The 21,263-nt window shown below is 39.5% G+C and overlaps 1 protein-coding gene across 1 annotated transcript in view; it reads left to right on the top strand.

The window, feature by feature from the left end:
• The window catches only part of LOC113625296 (multidrug resistance-associated protein 4-like), a 167,319-nt gene that overhangs the window by 131,787 nt on the left and 14,269 nt on the right, over window positions 1-21,263 (top strand). The window contains 1 exon segment of the mRNA XM_027115725.1: window positions 11,502-11,636. Within this exon segment, the coding sequence (XP_026971526.1) occupies window positions 11,502-11,636 (135 nt within the window).

The raw sequence follows: 21,263 nt of genomic DNA, 5'->3' as shown, positions 1-21,263 counted from the left end.
ATTACTGACTGGGGGATTTTTGCAGAAATTAACACCTGTGGCTGGCGATTTGTTATGTAAGTGAATATTGAAATGTCTCTGGTCGATGATGTTCAGATAATAAAAGACATACGTCTCTGGTCCTTAATGAGTTAAAAGTTTATTAAATTGTCATTTTTTTAAGATGGCCAACCATGAAAATATTCCAAACCCAACTTATGGCTTCATATTTCAGAGAGGTAGAAGATGGTCATCTTGGCTGTGTCACAATTGTTTCAGCATTTTTGGATTCCCTTAATCAAAAAATTAGCCTTTCATGTAGACTGCCATGAGGTTGTTGGCTAAGGTTGCAGAATTTCTCAGCTGTTGCTGTCAGAGGGGAGTCCATGAGAAGAAAGGGCCTAGTGAGAAAAACAAAGTATTTCAACAGAAAGGATTTAATATAGGAAATTTGTTACACAGGAATTGGAGGGCTAGAAAAATGAAACACTGGGGTAGTAATTTTAGGAAGCAGCTACTGTGTCCCAGGACAGATCTCCAGAACTAAGAACTCAGAAAAGAGGCTCTAAAGAGTCAGTGCTCAGACTTCCAAGGAGAGGTCACTGCCTAGTTGCTGGCCATATTTGTGAGGGAGCACAATGAGGCTAGTTCTCCATGTGCTAATAGAAGCTGGGAGCTGGAGTCAGGTCCCACTGCTGAGATGATGCTGCAGGAGCAGCAGAAACCAGGTAGACCATTAGCTCTGATTCCCACCTTCAGTCTCCCTCTAGTGCCCCCTACTGACAAAACCTAACAGAGGCTAGCTGGCCAAAGGTCTTCTGACATGAGATTTGCAGAGACCCAGCCTTTGCATCACAGATGAGAGTACAGAAACAAAAGTGGATCAGGGGCTGAGATACTGCATATAAACAACTAGTAAGTCTCACACAGTAAATCTGGACTCTGCACACAAAGCTTGGGCCTCTGGATATCTGTCTAGTATCTTCCTTCAAGGTTTGATTGGCTTTTTCTTCCTTAGTAATTTAATATTTCCTTCCTTCCTCCCTCTATTACTTTTCTCTCTCATTCATCTTCTTTCTTTGTTCTTTCCCTGCTGAGTTTCAATAAATGTTAGGGTGTGGCTTCATAAAATGATAAGGGAATCATCCCTTAAAGGAAAAAACCTTTGGCTGCATATAATCTCAAGGAATGCAGGGTATTTTAAGGTTAACCTGTAGCCTGTGACAGTGAGCTGATTTCACTCATCTTATGGATGGTATAACTACTGTCAGGAGACACCACAGTATCCAGTGATGCTGATTAGTAATGAAACAGATAAAGAATGCCTGCATATAATGCATAGGAGGCAACAGATGAAGTTATTTAACCAGTGAATTTGATGGTCCATAAAAAAACAAGTAATAATCAGTAATACCCAAACTTCCTTATGTTTAATGATAATGGTACTATCTCTCTTGACTTCTTAGGACGTTTCTGGAATATCACCTCCCATCCTACTTCACATTCATTGTCAGATGGGATCATCAGTGGGGGCATTGAGTAGATAGCAGAGTGTCAGCACTGAAGCAGTGCCTTTAGCCTCACTCCCCCGAGCTGGACGTGCACAGGAGTGAGCTCTGGGGAGGCAGACGACAGGAGTGGGGCATCCCCAACCAAAGGGATGCTCTGGGCTCCAAGCAGTGTGTCTGGTCATCTGGAATAGGACATCACAGTAGGAAGCAGGCCTCTCCTGCAGACTTTCATGAGGGATCAGGTAACATTCCAAGATTGCAGGACAGTGACTCTTAAATTCCAGAAACGTTTAGCATCAGGCATCCTTAGTCCCTCATTTTGTGTGTTTTTTTAAAAAAAATTATGTATTTGGTTGCACCAGGTCTTCGTTGCGGCAGGAGGACTCCTTAGTTGTGGCTCGCTGACTCCTTAGTTGCAGCATGCAGAGCATGTGGGATCTAGTTCCCTGACCAGGGATCGAATCTGGGCCCCCTGCATTGGGAGCATGGAGTCTTAACCACTGCGTGCCATCAGGGAAGTCCCTCTCGTTTTGTGGTCTTGAATGAATGCTAATGGGAAAAGTAACATTTTAGTTCTACTTTTTACCATCACTTTGTTGTTCTTAGCTCTCAGCATTGCAGCATTGTATTTCTCAGACTATCCCCAAAAGTGTCCTCCTTCCACAATAAACGAATGATGCTGTGAAATCTACCTGTTTCAAGCCCCTTGCCAGGCTTTAGAGGCAGCAGCAGAAAGATGGCTTGATCTCTAGCTCAGTTAGGGGTCCATTCAAATAAATTCTTTTCTCCTAAATATACCCTGGAGTTTTATTTTTGGTTTTTGGTATTGCAGTCACCTTGCAATATATGGTCGGTTAGGGAAACAGTGAGGCAGGACAAAACTTGCCAGACGTGTCAGCTCTTCAGTCCTAAGTTTTATCCATCAGCACTTGATCCACAGGTGTGAACGTCCATAGATGTGAATCAATCAACTTTGTTGCCATTATCAAAATATGTCCATTTGTTTAATGCTTTACTTACCAGTATCTTCTGGTAAATTTCTATAGCCTCAAATTTTTCTCTCTTGGTCAGTGTTGGTTTTACAAAGCAGTTTACATCCTGGTCCCTCCCCACCTTTCTAGTTTTGTCCTTCTCAGCTCTCCCTCTTTCCTTTAGAGCTAAAACCACATTGATGGTCTTTCAGTTCTCCAAATGCAGTGTTCACTCTCTCTTACAGTTGTGCACTTTCTCGACTGTTGGTGGCTTAGACTAAGGTGCTAGCGGTGGAAATGGTGAGATGGTTGGATTTGGGGTGGATAACAAAGTGGAGCCAAGTGGACTGTGTGATGGATCGAACGTGGGATCTGAGGGAAGAGAGGAGTTGATACTGGTTTCTGGGTGTGGAGACTGACCATCTGGGTGAATGGGGAAGACAGAGGGAGAAGGGAAATGCAAGGGTTCTCTTTGGAGCCTGTCACCTTTGCGATGACCGATGTTTTTCATGGTGGACCTTGTCCTTCACTGTGGAGCTGCCCTTCCCACTCCTGTGTTGGGAGACGTTCGGTTTAGGGCTCCCTGGCCAAGATTTCATCAGTGATAACACGGGGAGGTCCCACCAGGAGTTGTAAACTTGGCCACTTGTTTATATCCTGGTCCTAGCTGGTTGCGGTCGCTGACTCCTTTGGTAGGAATGGCAGGATTAGACCTCAGAGGACCCAAGAGACATGCATCCCCTAGCTTCAGAGCTGGGGAATTGTCTTCTGTGCTCCATCCACCACAGGTGTAAACCCTGTATTTTGTTCTAGAGCTTATGATTATCAGTTGACTTTCAGTTCAACAAAAACACCAATAAATAATCTTTCTCAAAACTGATTTTTTTTTAAACTGATTTTTGAGGCAGTTTTTTTTTCTTGCTTGCTTTAGAAATAAAGGCATACCTTTTTCTATTGCACTTCACAGATACTAATTTTTTTTTTTTTTTTTTACATATTGAAGGTTTGTCACATCTCTGTGTAGAGCAAGTCTATCAGTGCCATTTTTCCAACAATATTGCTCACTCCGCGTCTTTGTCACATTTTGGTAATTCTCACAGTATTTCAAACTTTTTCACCATCACTGCATCTGTTACGGTGATCTGTGATCAGTGATCTTTGATGTTACTACTGTGACTTGCTAAAGACTCTGATGATGGTTAGTATTTTTTAGCAATAAATTATTTTTAAATTAAGGTCTGTACATTGTTTTTTTCTGCACAATGCTACTGCACACTTGACAGGCTGCAGTATAGTGTAAATCAGGAAATTCATGTGACTCACTTTATTGCAATACTCACTTCATTCTGGTGTTCTGGAACTGAACCTGCAGTATCTCCTAGGGAAGCCTGTACCTCTTTCCTTTGTGGAAAGCAAGTAATTGTTCTGAAAGCTTTGTTTTTTTTTTTTTAAGTAATGACAGATTCCGGAAACCCAATCCAGAATATCAAACCATACTCTCAGGGATTGGGCCTGTATTTTTTTTTTTTTTTAACATCTTTACTGGAGTATAATTGCTCTACAATGGTGTGTTAGTTTCTGCTTTATAACAAAGTGAACCAGCCATACATATACATATATCCCCATATCTCCTCCCTTTTGCGTCTCCCTACCTCCCACCCTCCCTATCCCACCCCTCTAGGTGGTCACAAAGCACCAAGCTGATCTCTGTGTGCTATGCAGCTGCTTCCCACTAGCTATTGATTTTCCATTTAGTAGTGTATATATGTCCATGCCACTCTCTCACTTTGTCCCAGCTTACCCCTCCCCCTCCCCGTGTCCTCAAGTCCATTCTCTAGTAGGTCTGCGTCTTTATTCCCATCCCGCTCCTAGGTTCTTCATAACCCTTTTTTTTTTTTTAAGATTCCATATATATGTGTTAGCATACAGTATTTGATTTTCTCTTTCTGACTTACTTCACTCTGCATGACAGACTCTAGGTCCATCCACCTCATTACAAATAACTCAATTTCGTTTCTTTTTATGGCTGAGTAATATTCCACTGTATATATGTACCACATCTTCTTTATCCATTCATCTGTCATTGGACATTTAGGTTGTTTCCATGTCCTGGCTATTGTAAATAGTGCTGCAGTGAGCATTGGGGTACATGTGTCCTTTTGAGTTATGATTTTCTCAGGGTATATGCCTAGCAGTGGGATTGCTGGGTCATATGGTAGTTCTATTTTTAGTTTTTTAAGGAACCTCCCTACTGTTCTCCACAGCGTCTGTATCAATCTACATTCCCACCAACAGTGCAAGAGGGTTCCCTTTGCTCCACACCCTCTCCAGCATTTATTATTCGTAGATTTTTTGATGATGCCCATTCTGACTGGTGTGAGGTGATACCTCATTGTAGTTTTGATTTGCATTTCTCTAATAATTAGTGATGTTGAGCATCCTTTAATTTGCCCCTTGGCTATCTGTATGTCCTTGGAGAGATGTCTATTTAGGTCTTCCACCCATTTTTTTATTGGGTTGTTTGTTTTTTTTGCTATTGAGCTCCATGAGCTGTTTGTGTATTCAGGAGATTAATCCTGTTGCTTCGTTTACATATATTTTCTCCCATTCTGAGGGCTGTCTTTTTGTCTTATGCTTTTTTGCTGTGAAAAAGCTTTTAAGTTTAATTAGGTCCCATTTGTTTTTGTTTTTTTAAAAATTTTATTTTTTTATTACTTCTGGGTACGCTGGGTCTTTCTTGCTGCAAGCAGGCTTTCTCTAGTTGCGGCGAGCGGGCTTCTCATTGCAGTGGCTTCTCTTGTTGTGGAGCACGGGTTCTAGGCATGCAGGCTCAGTAGCTGTGGCACGCGAGCTCTAGAGTGCAGGCTCAGTAATTGTGGCACACAGGCTTAGCTGCTCCGCGGCATGTGAGATCTTCCCAGGCCAGGGCTCGAACCCGTGTCCCCTGCATTGACAGGTGAATTCTTAACCACTGCGCCACCAGGGAAGCCCTATTTGTTTTTGTTTGTTTTTGTGGTACACGGGCCTCTTACTGTTGTGGCCTCTCCTGTTGCAAAGCACAGGCTCCGGACGCGCAGGCTCAGGGGTCATGGCTCACGGGCCCAGCTGCTCCGCGGCATGTGGGATCTTCCCAGACCGGGGCATGAACCCGTGTCCCCTGCATTGGCAGGCGAGCTCTCAACCACTGCGCCACCAGGGAAGCCTGCCCTAATGGTTTTTATTTTCACTACTCTAGGAGGTGGGTCAAAAAAGATCTTGCTGTGCTTTATGTCAAAGAGTGTTTTTCATATGTTTTCCTCTAAGAGTTTTATACTGTCTGGTGTTACATTTAGGCCTTTAATACATTTTGAGTTTATTTTTGTGTATGGTGTTAGGTAGTGTTCTAATTTCATTCTTTTACATGTAGCTGTCCAGTTTTCTCAGCACCACTTATTGAAGTGTCTTTTCTCCATTGTATATACTCTTGCCTCTTTTGTCATAAATTAGTTGACCATATGTGCATGGGTTTATATCTGGGCTTTTAATCCTGTACCATTGATCTATATTTGTTTTTGTGCAAATACCATGATGTCTTGATTATTGTAGCTTTGTAGTATAGTCTGAAGTCAGGGAGCCTGATTCTTCAGGGTAAAATTTTTTGTTCTAATTCTGTGAAGAATGCCACTGGTAATTTGATAGGGATTGCATTGAATCTGTAGATTGCTTTGGGTAGTATACTCATTTTCACAACACTGATTCTTCCAATCCAAGAACGTGGTATATTTCTCCATCTGTTTCTGTCATGTTTGATTTCTATCATCAGTGTTTTATAGGTTTCTCAGTACAGGTCTTTTGCCTCCTTAGGTAGTCCTCTTCCTAGGTATTTTATTCTTTTTGTTACGATGATGAATGGGATTGTTTCCTTAATTTCTCTTTCTGATCTTTCGTTGTTACTGTATAGGAATGCAAGAGATTTCTGTGCATTAATTTTGTATGCATCAACCTTACCAAATTCACTGATTAGTTCTAGTATCTTTCTGGTGACATCTTTAGGATTTTCTGTGTATAGTATCATGTCATCTGCAAACAGTGACAGTTTTACTTCTTCTTTTCCAATTTGTTGCTTTTATTTCTTTTTCTTCTCTGATTGCCGTGGCTAGGACTTTCAAAACTATGTTGAATAATAGTGGTGAGAGTGGGCAACCTTGTCTTCTTCCTGATCTTAGAGGAAATGCTTTCAGTTTTTCACCATTGAGAATGATGTTTGCTGTGGGTTTGTCATATATGGCCTTTATTATGTTGAAGTAGGTTCCCTCTATGCCCATTTTCTGGAGAGTTTTTATCATATAAATGGGTGTTGAATTTTGTCAAAAGCTTCTGCATTTGTCAAGATGATCATGTTTTTTATTCCTTAATTTGTTAATATGGTGTAGCACATTAATTGATTTGCATATATTAAAGAATCCTTACATTCCTGGAACAAATCCCACTTGATCATCATGTATGATCCTTTTAATGTGTTGTTGGATTCTGTTTGCTGGTATTTTGTTGAGGATTTTTGCATCTATGTTCATCAGGGATATTGGTCTGTAATTTCCTTTTTTCTGTGATATCTTCGTCTGGGTTTGGTATCAAGGTGATGGTGGCCTTGTAGAACGAATTTGGAGGTGTTCCTCCCTCTGCAATTTTTTGGAAGAGTTTGCGCAGGATAGGTGTTAGCTCTTTCTAAATGTTTGATAGAATTTGCCTGTGAAGCCGTCCGGTACTGGTACTGGACTTTTGTTTGTTGGAAGATTTTTAATTACAGTTTCATTACTTGTGATAGGTCTCTTTATAGTTTCTAATTATTCCTGGTACAGTCTTGGAAAATTGTACCTTTGCAAGAATTTGTTCATTTCTTCTAGGTTGTCCATTATATTGGCATATAGTTGCTCACAGTAGTCTCTTATGATCCTTTGTATTTCTGAGGTGTCAGTTGCAATTTCTCCTTTTTCATTTCCAATTTTATTGATTTGCCCTCTCCCTTTGTTTCTTGATGAGTCTGGCTAAAGGTTTATCAGTTTTGTTTATCTTCTCAAAGAACCAGCTCTTAGTTTTATTGATCTTTGCTATTGTTTCCTTCATTTCTTTTTCATTTATTTCCGCTCTGATCTTTATGGTTTCTTTCCTTCTACTGACTTTGCATTTTGTTTGTTCTTCTTTTTCTAGTTGCTTTACGTGTAAGGTTAGATTGTTTATTTCACATTTTTCTTGTTCCTTGAGGTGAGACTGAATTGCTATAAATTTCCCTCTTAGACCTGCTTTTGCTGCATCCCATAGGTTTTGGGTCACTGTGTTTTCACTGTCATTTGTTTCTATGTATTTTTTTTTCTCTTTGATTTCTTCAGTGATCTCTCGGTTTTTTAGTACCACACTGTTCAGCCTCCATGTATTTGTGTTTTTTTACAGGTTTTTTTTCCTGTAATTCATTTCTAATCTCATAGTGTTGTGGTCGCAAAAGATGCTTGATACAATTTCAATTTTCTTAAATTTTCTGAGGCTTGATTTGTGACCTAAGATATCATCTATCCTGGAAAATGTTCCATGTGCACTTGAGAAGAAAGTGTATGCTGCCACTTTTGGGTGGAATGTCCTATATCAATTAAATCTACTACCATTGTGTTACTGTTGATTTCCCCTTTTATAATTGTTAGCATTTCCCTTATGTATCGAGGTGCTCCCATGTAGGGTGCATAAATATTTACAGTTGTTACATGTTCTTCTTTGATTGATCCCTTGATCATTATGTAGTGTCCTTCCTTGTCTCTTGTACCATCTTTATTTTAAAGTCTATTTTATCTGATATGAGTGTTGCTACTCCAGCTTTCTTTTGCGTTCCATGTGCATGGAGTATTTTTTTCCATCCCCTCACTTTCAGTCTGTGTGTCCCCCTAGGGCTGAAGTGGGTCTCTCGTAGACAGCACATATAGGGGCCTTGTTTTTGTGTCCATTCAGCCAGTCTGTGTCTTTTGGTTGAGGCATTTAATCCATTTACATTTAAGGTAATTGTCAATATGTATGTTCCTATTGCGATTTTCATAATTATTTTAGTTTTTTGTTTTTTTTTTCCTCTGTGTCTTTTTCTTCTCTTACGTTTCCCGCCTAGAGGAGTTCCTTTAGCATTTGTTGTAAAGCTGGTTTGGTGGTGCTGAATTCTCTTAGCTTTTGCTTGTCTGTAAAACTTTTGATTTCTTGGTCAAATCTGAATGAGATCCTTGCTGGGTAGAGTAATCTTCGTTGTAGGTTTTTCTCTTTCATCACTTTAAGTATATCCTGCCACTCCTTTCTGGCTTGCAGTGTTCCTGCTGAAAAATAAGCTGATAACCTTATGGGGATTCTCTTGTATGTTATTTTTTGCTTTTCCCTTGCTGCTTTTAATATTTTTTCTTTGAATTTTATTTTTGTTTGTTTGATTAATATGCATCTGGGTGTGTTTCTCCTAGGGTTTATCCGTATGTGACTCTCTGAGATTCCTGGGTGGCTATTTCCTTTCCCGTGTTAGGGACGTTTTCGACTATAATCTCTTCGAATATTTTCTGAGACCCTCTCTTTTTCTCTTCTTCTTCTGGGACCCCTATAATTCGAATGTTGGTGCGTTTAGTGTTGTCCCAGAGGTCTCTGAGATTGTCTTCAATTCTTTTCATTCTTTATTCTGCTCCTCAGCAGTTATTGCCACCATTCTGTCTTCCAGCTCACTTATTCATTTTTCTGTCTCAGTTATTCTGCTATTGATTCCTTCTAGTGTATTTTTTATTTCAGTTATTGTATTGTTCATCTCTGTTTGTTCTTTATTTCTTCTAGGTCTTTGTTAAACGTTTCTTGTATTTTCTCGATGTGTGCCTCCATTCTATTTCTAAGATTTTGGATCATCTTTACTATCATTACTCTGAATTTTTTTCAGGTAGGTTGCCTATTTCCTCTTCATTTATTTGGTCTTGTAGGTTTTTACCTTCATCTGCTCCTTCATCTGTAACATATTTTTTTGTCATCTTTTTTTCTTTGATGGGTGGGACTGTGTTCCTATCTTATTGGTTGTTTGGCCTGAGGCTTCCAGCACTGGAGTTTGTAGTCCAGTTGCTCAGGGGTTGCTCCCATCCCCAGAGTCTGGTAGGTGCCCTAGTTGTGGGGAGATGTGAACTCTGCATCCCCCTACTCCACTATCTTGACCACTTTTCTGCCCTTAGGAGACTTAATAAATGTTTCCAATTAAATGACATAGGATGGAATTAACTGCAATACTAGATATGGAAGAACAACCTGTGTCCTGTTTAGAGTTGCTGCATTATTCTCTTAAGATACAGTTACTCTACATGAAGAACTAAGTACCACCTAACATCAGAACTATCTTTATAGCTATGTCATTTGGGCCAACTGTTTCAGATTCTTTTTTTCCCTCTAAAACCATTATGCAAAGCCACTAATAAGTAGAAAGGCAGAGTTAAGACCCCCTTCCTCTCCCTTTTAATTTTCAACTAGGGATATATCAATGTGCACAAAAGGGCTGAACAGCAGACAGCTGAAGAGAGAAAGAAAAAGAAGCAAAGAAAGATAACTTGTGAAAACAGATTCAGATCCTCGGCAGTTCAGATTGGGCTGTTCCCAGGTACTGTGCGGGCTGTGAGCATTAGAATTTGAAGCTCAGTTTCTTACTTGCTTCTTTAGTGTTAGTTCAAGAAAAAATTGGATTTCTAGGGATTTCTTCTGTGCAGAGAAATTCTGCTAATGCTGCTTATGTAGCAGCTCTTTTTGCCAGCCTTTCACTCTCAGAATAATAAACTACAATCAAAGCCAAGTTGAAGAAGCATCTTAACCTCTCAGACAAGGGATTCTGCTCCTCTTAGCAACTAACATAATCCAGGACCCTGTCGACTGAAAAAGAAAAAAAAAAAAAGCACAACCTGGAAGCTGAGTGTTACGTTTTATGTGGTGGACATTGTGAGGACTTAGGGACAAAGCATCTCATAACACTGAGAAATGGTTCTGAAGAGGCAAGGGGATGAGCCAGTATACGTAATTTTTGCAACAAAAGACCAGGTAGTCAGAACATTAAAAGATTACTGTTAATCAAAGAAAACCAGACATCCCAAGTTAATGAATTTAGTGCTTTTCTATACATGGGAAGATGCAAAGTCTGGGCTCATTGAAATTCCTTTGATGTGCACCTCAGCTGTCTGAGGCCAGTATCCTGTGTTTTTCTCATCCTGAGTCTCCTCAGCGTGCACTGTTGGGGGTGGCCGCACACATTCTGGTTCTATCCTGAGTTCCCTCAGGGCTTATTGTCGGGGCAGCTGTAGTGTGGTGGCTTGATGGCTGCAACATCCTTTGTTCACTGATATGACAGGCAATTTTTTAGTTCACAACCCTAAAGAAATTCTGGAGGCATTTACTTTTTTCCCAAATACTAAGATTCTGTCAAACCAACTTAACAATTGCTGTCAGGTCACTGCCATCTGGTTTGTATGACATCAACCTGATTTTAGATAGAGTTTGATTTTCTTAAATCAAGAAATTTCCCAACTCTGTGTATCTGTATAAATAGCCGTTAAAGCTCAGAATCTGAGAACTAAAAGCACTAACTAATGATAACCACCCCAAATGCCCTGGGCAGAATATAAAATGCCAGACTGCTGAGTGCTCTACTTGATGCACTGTGGTGACCTAAATGGGGGGGAATCCAAAAGGGAGGGGATATATTTATATGTACGGCTGATTCATTTTGCTGTGCAGCAGAAGCTAACACAACGTTGTAAAGCAACTGTACTCCAATAAAAATTAAAGAAATCATAGTCTAAAACTCATTTTTCTTCCCTTCCTATAACATTATAGTAATAAAAGGTCAGGTTAGGCCTTTATCTGCCTAGTAAAACAAGTTAATCAAACCATTAAAATACCAGCCAGGCCTACCACCCAAACAGATTTTCTCTATTCTTCCCCTCCTGTTCCTTTACAAAATATTGTCTGAGTTATAATACTTTATTGTGAAACATTGTGTGCAATGGGTTTTTTCCCTGCTGATTAACAGGTTTTGGATTCAGGGAGACTAGAAGAATACGATAAGCCATATGATTTGCTGCAAGATAGAGACGGCCTGTTTTACAAGATGGTGCAACAACTGGGCAAGGACGAGGCTGCAGCCCTCATTGAAACAGTAGAACAGGTAAGCCTGCCACAGGGAGTTGTGATTAAAGTTTGTCTCCAGGATTTACTCTTCACACGATCTCTACCAGGTGTCTGATAAGCACTCTGTGCCCTTTTCAATTATAAGCCTCCAGAGACAAAGCTTCATGACTGGGTCTTAACAACACACTGCAAGTTGAAGGTGGGTCTGCTGAGCACCTGCAGAAGCTGTGAGGGTGGGGTGCAGGACGTGCATGTGCACATGTGCCTGAGAGATTTCAGATTGGACTTTGCACATGTTTCAACTTCATGGGTTCAGATTCCCATACAGCACAGAACACTCATTTTGCAGACCCTCTACGTTTCATTCTGAGGGGTGCTCAGCACATTGTGATACGAGTGCTGTCAAGGAACATCCAGGAAGTTTGAGGGGAAAAACATCTGGAATATTTCTGGCCTAGGGAGATCTACCAGGGAAAGGTGTAGGTCACTTCTATTTTCTCATCTTCTAGGAGTAAAGAAAACTCCTTCATGATACTGTCACTTTCTCCCTAATTCTTTGTTGTTTAGAATTAGGTCCAGTTGCCCCCCTATGCTTCCTGTACCTTCTAGAAGATGAAATTGTCATCAGGACAAATCAAGAATTCACAGTAACCCTAACACTGTAGTGAATGGTGCTTGAAGGTTTACAAAGTATTTTCAGAGATGAGATGTGTGAAAGCACTAAGCACTGTACATGGCGTGAGAAAGGTGCTTGATGAGTAACATTTGGGTCACGTACATTTCTAACAATGGTCAGGTGGTAGTATCTCCTATAGATGTGATAACTGAGGTCTGGTTTAAGGGTTATCCATTGTCATGCAGCTGCCTGTAATTCTTTCTGGAACAAGGTGGGAGTGGGGTTGATGGAAGGAGGGAGGGAGGGAGGGGAGGGCTGGTGTTCTTGCCCACTGAGATGCGTGGCTCACATGGGAAGAGGTTTCCGACTGTATATGATATCTTTCCATCAAAACTTTATCTCTGGGCATTAAATTATGGGTGCATTTTTCCTGATTTATACTTTTCTGCATTTCTGCATAAAATTACTTGTAAAATATTTAATCCATCAGTTAAAGAAAACATGTCCCAGTGTCTAAGTAATTCTTTAGAAAGGTTTATCTAAAATGTAGCCTAAGTTCCCTCTGTCACTGTTTCATCTCATTCCTCCTCCTTAGAAATGAAGAGCAGTACCTTCCACTGTTCACAGAGTAGGAAACAGTCCAGGGTCACAGAGCTGGCTGAAGAATGGGCAGAGTTGGAGTTCACATCTAGGTTTAGGGATGATGAAGTCTGTGTTCTGAACTTTTCCTAAGTACTTATATTGTATGCGAACATACAGAAGCTGCCCTTGGAGCCCTATATTTTTTTATGCCTGAAATTCACACAGCACTTTCATTTACTAGAGTGAGACCTTCCTTCTGAAGACCTGATAATAATTTGAGATTCCCTGTATAACCTAGGCACAAAATGGCCAGGAATCTCCCAAACCCTTTTGGTCTTTTGACCTTAGGCATTTCACATCTAAGAGAGATGTCCCCACCTGTGTGTCAGTCTTCATTTAAAAAGTGTCTTATAATAGGGTTCAACATCCTCATTTTACAGGTGAGGAAACTAAGGCCCCTTAGAAGGAAGGTGGTCTTCTATATATAACTAGTGTTAAGCTAGTTTGCAGCAGATACACAATTAGAAATCTGTTCTTTCAGTATATGTTTTAAATCAACTGTAACATAAATACAAAAGCAGGGATAGGTCACAGAATTAGAAATCCTGTGATTCCTGATCTAGTAATCCTGCACCTACTTTAACAAGATTAATGTTAAGTTACATTTGTATAGTTCTTTATAATTTATTGTACATTCTTCTCACATGTATGATTGCACTTAATCCTCATCATGGTCTTTTATCCCAGGTCATGGATGAGGAGACTGGGTCCAGGGCTCACCTAAGGTCACAGAACTGGTCCAGGGAGCGCAGGGGGTGAATTGGTGGGGGAGGCTGAGTTCCGCCCTAGGCACTCTGCTCTGTGTCAAGCCTGAGAACGCTGCTTCTTTCATGTGGTAGCCAAGGCGGGCCAGTCACCCAAGTTCACAGGGTGGCAGAACATCACTCTTGGATTTCAGTCCTGCCACTGGCTCAGGTCACCTCTACAGAAAGACATAAGGAAATACGTACCTTGACTCCCATCCTAGTTGAATATCCTCTTGACATTATTTCTGCATATGCTCAGTCTTCTTAGGAGAACAACCTGTCAGACTGTCAACTTTTTAAACGTGCAAGCATCAGATATCAATGCACTGTTCAGAGCTGTAACACAGGGAGGACTAGCCTAAGTCAAGCTTTTCACTCTAACAAAACAGAATTCATTCGTTTGAAAAGAAAACATCTGGGGAGAGGTGCTTCCAAGCCACGTTTTCTTGACCCCATAGTTGCTTCTCTGAAAACGTTGGTGCAGGCAAGCTGAATCAGTCTGATTTACCCTTTTAGATGATCCGTGAAATCGCAGAGAAAGTACTTTTTAGATACATAAAGCTGAATGATGCATTAGTTTGCTAGGGCTGCCATACAAGGACCACATAGTATGCAACTTAAACAATGGACATTTATTTCCTCACAGCTCTGGAGGTTGGAAGTCTGAAGTTAAAGTGTTGGTAGGGTTGTTTTCCTCTGAGGCCTCTCTCCTTGGCTGGGAGGTGCTGTCTTCTCTCTGTGTCTTTGCATGGTCATCCGTCTGTGTGCCTGTGTCCTAATCTCTTCCTATAAGGACACCAGTCATATTAGATTAGGGCCCACGTATATGACTTCACTTTAACTTATTTGCCTCTTTAAAGATCCTGTCTCTAAATACAGTCACGGAGAGAGGCATGGATATATATACACTAACAAACGTAAGGTAGATAGCTAGTGGGAAGCAGCCGCATGGCACAGGGATATCGGTTCGGTGCTTTGTGACCGCCTGGAGGGGTGGGATAGGGAGGGTGGGAGGGAGGGAGACGCAAGAGGGAAGAGATATGGGAACATATGTATATGTATAACTGATTCACTTTGTTATAAAGCAGAAACCCCAATAAAGATGTTAAAATAAATAAATAAATACAGTCACATTCTGAGGTACTGGGGGTTAGGACTTCAACATATAAAATAGAAGGTGACAGGACTCAGCCCATAACAAAGGATGAATGCCTGTCATTCAGTTTCTTCTGTGATGAAGCAGACATGACTGAGGTTTTTTGGAAGTTTCTTTGTTCCCACTGTGTAACAGAGGTGTCATTTTATCTACTCATGAAATCACTAGATACAACCCAAAAGTTATGAAATCCTAATATCCTAGGAGCCTGGACCAGTTTGAATAGGCTGCAGGAGGCACTTAGCAGCGATGTGGCCTTATGTCCCCCAAGGTCTCTGAGCCTCAGGGTCCTCACCTGTATGCAGTGCAGGGATTACAGCACTGCTTAGCTTCTTCACACTTAATTACAGGGATCAGATGAGACAGCAGATGCCTAAGTGCTTTCAGATGAGATAGCAGATGCCTAAGTGCTTTGAGAATATAGAGCGTTTTATGGGATTTTTTAAAAGGCTATAGACTAAACCCTTCCCTCCCAATAATAATAAAAAAAATGCATCCACAGTTCTTTTAAGTAGCTTTAGAGACTCTAAATAATTAAAATGTATTATTTTTAATAATCAGTTTTTAAACAAATGATATACCTAATGCTACAAAATTCAAAAACTTTACTTTTTAAAAAAAATCTGTACATTTTTTATTTCATACATTTGTCATGTTTAAGGGAATTTGGCATATTGGAATAGTGAATACAATTTAAAATATCTAGTTACTAATTTACACTTGTGATTTTAAGATGAAAAGTATAAAAATATTTTATCACAACTTATATACTATATTTAAGAGTCTACATTGTTAGAGTTGGTTTTTTTAATCTTTATTGGAGTATGATTGCTTTACAACGTTGTTTTCTGCTGTATAACAAAGTGAATCAGCTATATGTATACATATATCCCCACATCCCCTTCCTCTTGCATCTCCCTCCCACCCTCCCTATCCAACCCCTCTATGTGGTCACAATGCACTGAGCTGATCTCCCTGTGCAATGCAGCTGCTTCCCACTAGCTATCTATTTTACACTTGGTAGTGTATATACGTCCATGCCACTCTATCACTTCGTCCCAGCTTCCCCTTCCCCCTCCCCTTCCCCATCCTCAAATCCATTCTCTACATCTGCGTCTTTATTCCTGTCCTGCCCCTAGGTTCATTAGAACCACTTTTTTTTTTTTAGATTCCATTTTTATGTAAAAACTTTACTTTTTTAAATAGGTTTTTAAAATTTATGAATAAGTCACTCTGCGACTCCTGTCATCACACAGCTCCTCCCCCAGGATGGAGCCCCAGCACAATTGCTGACTGTTCTGTTGACATGTTCTGTGCATCAGTAAGAACTTGTGCATATGTGGCCTTCCTTGTTTTTAAGTGCAAATGATAGTTGTTCCTTGATTTTTCATTTAAATATCTCAGATTATATTAATACATAGTTACTTCATTGTTTTTAATGGCTAGATAGTATTTATGCTCTCTCCATTCCCTACTCATTTTCCTTTTTTTTTTTTTTTTTTTTTGGCGGTACGCGGGCCTTTCACTGCTGTGGCCTCTCGCGTTGCAGAGCACAGGCTCCGGACGCGCAGGCTCAGCGGCCATGGCTCACGGGCCCAGCCGCTCTGCAGCATGTGGGATCCTCCCGGACCGGGGCATGAATCCATGTCCCCTGCATCGGCAGGCGGACTCTCAACCACTGCGCCACCAGGGAAGCCCTCATTTTCCCTTCTAATGAACTGTTACAGTTTTATGTTTTCTCCCCCAAAGAAGGAACTCTCACATTCACTTACTACTTGTATTCTTTTTGATAATTTATCACTTTCTGCATTTCATCTTTAATCATTCCTTCCTTCCTTTGGTTTATTTTGTTGTTTCTTCTTACTTCTTGAATACGTTTGTTTTCTTTCTTTTTTATTAATATAAATATTTTAAGGCTGTGAACTTTTCTCTGAATACTGTTCTAGCTATATCCCATAGGTTCTGGTGTGTAGTGCTTTCATCAGTTAGGTTTTTATTTATAGATTCTGCAATTTTGTTGTCGTTTTCTCTTAGGCCTAAGAATTATTTGAGAAAGAGATCTTTAAAATTTCCTGTGGATAGAGGATTTTTTTGTTTGTATGTTTTCTAGTTTACTCATTTCATTGCCTTATGATAAAAAAAAAAAAGTCCTCTATACCATTTCCACCCAGAAACAGTGTTTAATAGTACTTTAAGTTCTAGTTTATAGGTAATTTTTTTGTGAATGTTCTTTTGGCATTTAAAAAGATGGACTATTGGCTATTTAAGGTATAGAGTTTAATTTTTAATTATAGTGGTTTTATTAATTATTTAGGTTTTCTCTATTCTTATTTATTTTGGTCCATTTGATGTGACTTGGACCTAGAGAAGTGAATTAGTCTCATACTGTACCAAGTTCCATTTTATAGTTCTTGTAATTTGTTTTGATTAATTTCAGTGCTATAAATTTTCAGTCCCTGGATATTCATGACTTAGGTTTTTCACTATGAATTACATTTTCTATTAAAGTGCCTTTTTTTGTTTTGTTTTGTTTTAAATTTTATTGGAGTATAGTTGATTTACAATGCTGTATTACTTTCAGGGTGCACAGCAAAGTGATTCAGTTATACATATATTCATTCTTTTTCAGATTCTTTTCTCATATAGGTTATCACAGAATATTGAGTAGATTTCCCTGTGCTATTCAGTAGGTCCTTGTTGGTTATCTATTGGGTTGGCCAAAACGTTCCTTCAGTTTTTTCCATAAGTCAGCTCTAGTAGTACTTAGTTGTCTTTAACTTCATTCAAAACAATTTTGTTACATTGTATTGTGACAGCTGTCACATCAGCGTGCATTTAAAAAACTTAAAATTGGTGAATTTTTGTGTAGCTATTTTAATATTGAAGATTGAAGAAAAAAGCAACATTTTTGGCATATTATGCTTTATTATTTCAAGAAAGGTAAAAGCGCAATTGAAATGCAGAAAAACATTTGTGCAGTGTATGGAGAAGGTGCTGTGACTGAATGTATCAAAAGTGGTTTGTGAAGTTTCCTGCTGGAGATTTCTTGCTAGATGATGCTCCACGGTTGGGTAGACCAGTTTAAGTTGATAGCAATCAAATCAAGACATTAATTGAGAAAAATCAACGTTATACCATGCAGGAGATAGACGACATACTCAAAATATCCAGATCAAGCACTGAAAATCATTTGCACCAGCTTGGTTATGTTAATCGCTTTGATGTTTAGTTTCCACATACGTTAAGCACAAAAAACTTTCTTGACCATATTTCCACGTGTAATTCTCTACTGAAACTAATGTAAACGGTCCGTTTTTAAAACAAATTGTGACGGGAGATGAAAAGTGGATACTGTACAGTAATGTGGAACAGAAGAGATTGTAGGGCAGTTGAAATGAACCACCACCAACCACACCAAAGGCACCGGTGGTCTTCATCCAAAGAAGGTGATGTTGTGTATATGGTGGGATTGGAAGGGAGTCTTCTATTATGAGCTCCTTCCAGAAATCCAACGATTAATTCCAGCAAGTTCGGCTGATGCCACAATCTTGGCTCTCTGTTCACCAATGCCAAAAAAAAATACAAAGAGAAATTTTAGCAGAACAAGAAAAAGTAGCTTTTATTCTTTACCAGGCAAAGAGAGGACACAGCAGGCTACCACCTCAAGAACTGTGGCCCCCCCCCCCATCCCTGGGGAATAGGGAAAGGTTTTATAGGCTAAGACTCCATGGTCTGGGGTAGGTGATAAGGCTCAAACTAATGAAGGTCTTGCATTTCCTTCTTCTGCAAATTTATGGCCAAAAGCTGGCATCAGGTGGCTCAGCAACCAGGTCGGGTGTCCCTGAAGTTATCAGGCATAACCTTGTTTTTGAAATGCAGAATGCTACAGGGGAGTGTAGGGGGAGAAGAATGCCAGGTGCAGAGTATAATTCATATGGAGTCAGAGAGTAATTGGCTTTGTTTAGCTTTGTGAAGGACAAGTCTAGCTACAAGTGTGTGTTAGTAGTAACAGCTAAAGACTAACCAAGACTGCTTAACTCTTGCAGGCCTGTTTGGCTGGTATGTGCCTAAGGCCATTTACTCATTTCTGGTTTTGCTGCAACACTGCTCCCAATGAGACCAACTGAAAGCAGCACTTGACGAAAAGCATCTGGAATTAGTCAACAGAAAATGCATAATCTTCCATCAGGATAATGCAAGACTGCATGTTTTTTTGATGACCAGGCAAAAACCATTACAGCTTGGCTGGGAAGTTCTGATTCATCTGCCATATTCACCAGACATTGCATCTTCGGATTTCCATTTATTTCGGTCTTTACAAAATTCTCGTAATGGAGAAAGTTTCAGTTCCCTGGAAGACTATAAAAGGTACCTGGAACAGTTCTTTCCTCAAACAGACAATAAGTTTGGGGAAGATGGAATTATGAAGTTACCTGAAAAAAGGCAGAAAGTAGTGGAACAAAACGGTGAGTAATTTTCAATGAAGTTCTTGGAGAAAATGTCTTATTTTTACTTAAAAACTGAAGGAATTTTTTTGGCCAGCCCAAAATTTTACATATAGAAGTGAGTGTATGTTAATCCCAAGCTCCTGATTTATCCCTCCTCCCCCGACGTTTCCCCTTTGGTAACCAATAGTTTGTTTTCTATGTCTGTGAGTCTATTTATGTATTGTAACTAACTTCATTTGTATTATGTTTTTAAGATTCCACATGTAAGTGATATCACAGGATATTTGTCTTTTTTTGTCTGACTTACTTCACTTAGTATGATAATCTCTAGGTACACACATGTTGCTGCAGATGGGCATTATTTATTTCTTTTTATGGCTGAGTAATGTTCCATTGTGTATATATGCCATGTCTTCTTTATCCATTCATCTGTCAAAGGACATTTAGGTGCTTCCATGTCTTGGCTATTGTAAGTAGTGCTGCAATGAACATTGGGGTGTATGTAACCTTTTGAACCATGGTTTTCTCCAAATATATGCCCAGGAATGGGATTCCTGGATAATATAGTAGTTCTATTTTTAGTTTTATAAGGAACTTCCATACTGTTCCCCATAGTGGTTGTACCAATTTACATTCCTACCAATAGGGTAGTAGGGTTCCCTTTCCTCCACACCCTTGCCAGCATTTATTGTTTTAGGCTTTCTGATTATGTCCATTCTGACCAGTGTGAGGTGATACTTCATTGTAGTTTTGATTTGCATTTCTCTGATAATTAGTGATGTTGAGCATCTTTTCACATGCTTTATGGTCATCTGTGTGTCTTCTTTGGAGAAATGTCTATTTAGGTCTTCTGCCCACTTTTTGATTGGGTTGTTTGGGTTTTTTTCTTTTTTTGATACTGAGCTATATGAACTGTTTGTATATTTTGGAAATTAATACCTTGTTGGTCATCACATCATTTGCAAATATCTTCTCCCAGTCTGTAGGTTGTCTTTTCATTTTGTTTGTTTCCTTTGCTGTACAAAGCTTCTAAGTTTAATTAGGTCCCATTTGCATATTTTTGTTTTTATTTTCATTACTCTAGGGAGTGGATCAAAAAAGACATTTCTGCAATTTATGTCAGAGTTCTGCCTATGTTTTCCTCTAAGAGTTTATAGCCTTACATTTTTTGTGTGTGTATGGTGTTTGAGAATGCTCTAATTTCATTCTCTTACATGTAGCTGTCCAGTTTTCCCAGCACCACCGAATTAAAGAGACTGTCTTTTCTCCATTGTACAGTCTTGCCTCCTTTCTCATAGGTTAATTGACAAAACTATAGGTGTGTGGATTTATTTCTAGGCTTTCTATCCTGTTCCATTGATCTATATTTCTGTTTGTGCACCGGTACCATACGGTTTTGATGACTGTAGCTTTGCAGTATAGTCTGAAGTCAGGGAGCGTGATTCCTCCAGCTCCATTTTTCTTTCTCAGGATTGCTTTGGCTATTCAGGGTCTTCTGTGTTTCCATACAAATTTAAAATTTTTTTGGTTCTAGTTCTGTGAAAAGTTATCATTGGTGATTTGATAGGGATTGCACTGAATCTGTAGATTGCCTTGGGTAGTACAGTCATGTTGACAATATTGATTTTTCCAATCCAGGAACACGGTATATATTTCCATCTGTTTGTGTCACCTTCGATTTCTTTCACCAGTGTCTTACAGTTTTCAGAGTACCAGTCTTTTGTCTCCTTAGGTAGGTTTATTTCTAGGTATTTTATTCTTTTTGATGCAATGATAAATAGGGTTGTTTCCTTAATTTCTCTGATTTTTTGTTAGTATATAGGAATGCAAGACATTTCTGTGTGTTACTTTAGTATCCTGCGTTAAGGAATTCATGGATGAGTTCTAGTAGTTTTCTGGTGGCACCTTTAGAATTTTCTATGTATAGTATTTTGTCATCTGCAAACAGTGCCAGTTTTACTTCTTTCCAATTTGGATTCCTTTTCTTTCTTTTTCTTCTGATTGCCATGGTTAGGACTTCCAAATCTATGTTGAATAAAGGTAAGAGTGGACATCC

This window comes from Aethalodelphis obliquidens, unplaced genomic scaffold, assembly GCF_003676395.1.
Source record: "Aethalodelphis obliquidens isolate GAN/ISIS:26980383/991018 unplaced genomic scaffold, ASM367639v1 scaffold15, whole genome shotgun sequence".
Lineage (NCBI taxonomy): Eukaryota > Metazoa > Chordata > Mammalia > Artiodactyla > Delphinidae > Aethalodelphis > Aethalodelphis obliquidens.
This window is presented reverse-complemented; position numbering and strand designations above follow the sequence as displayed.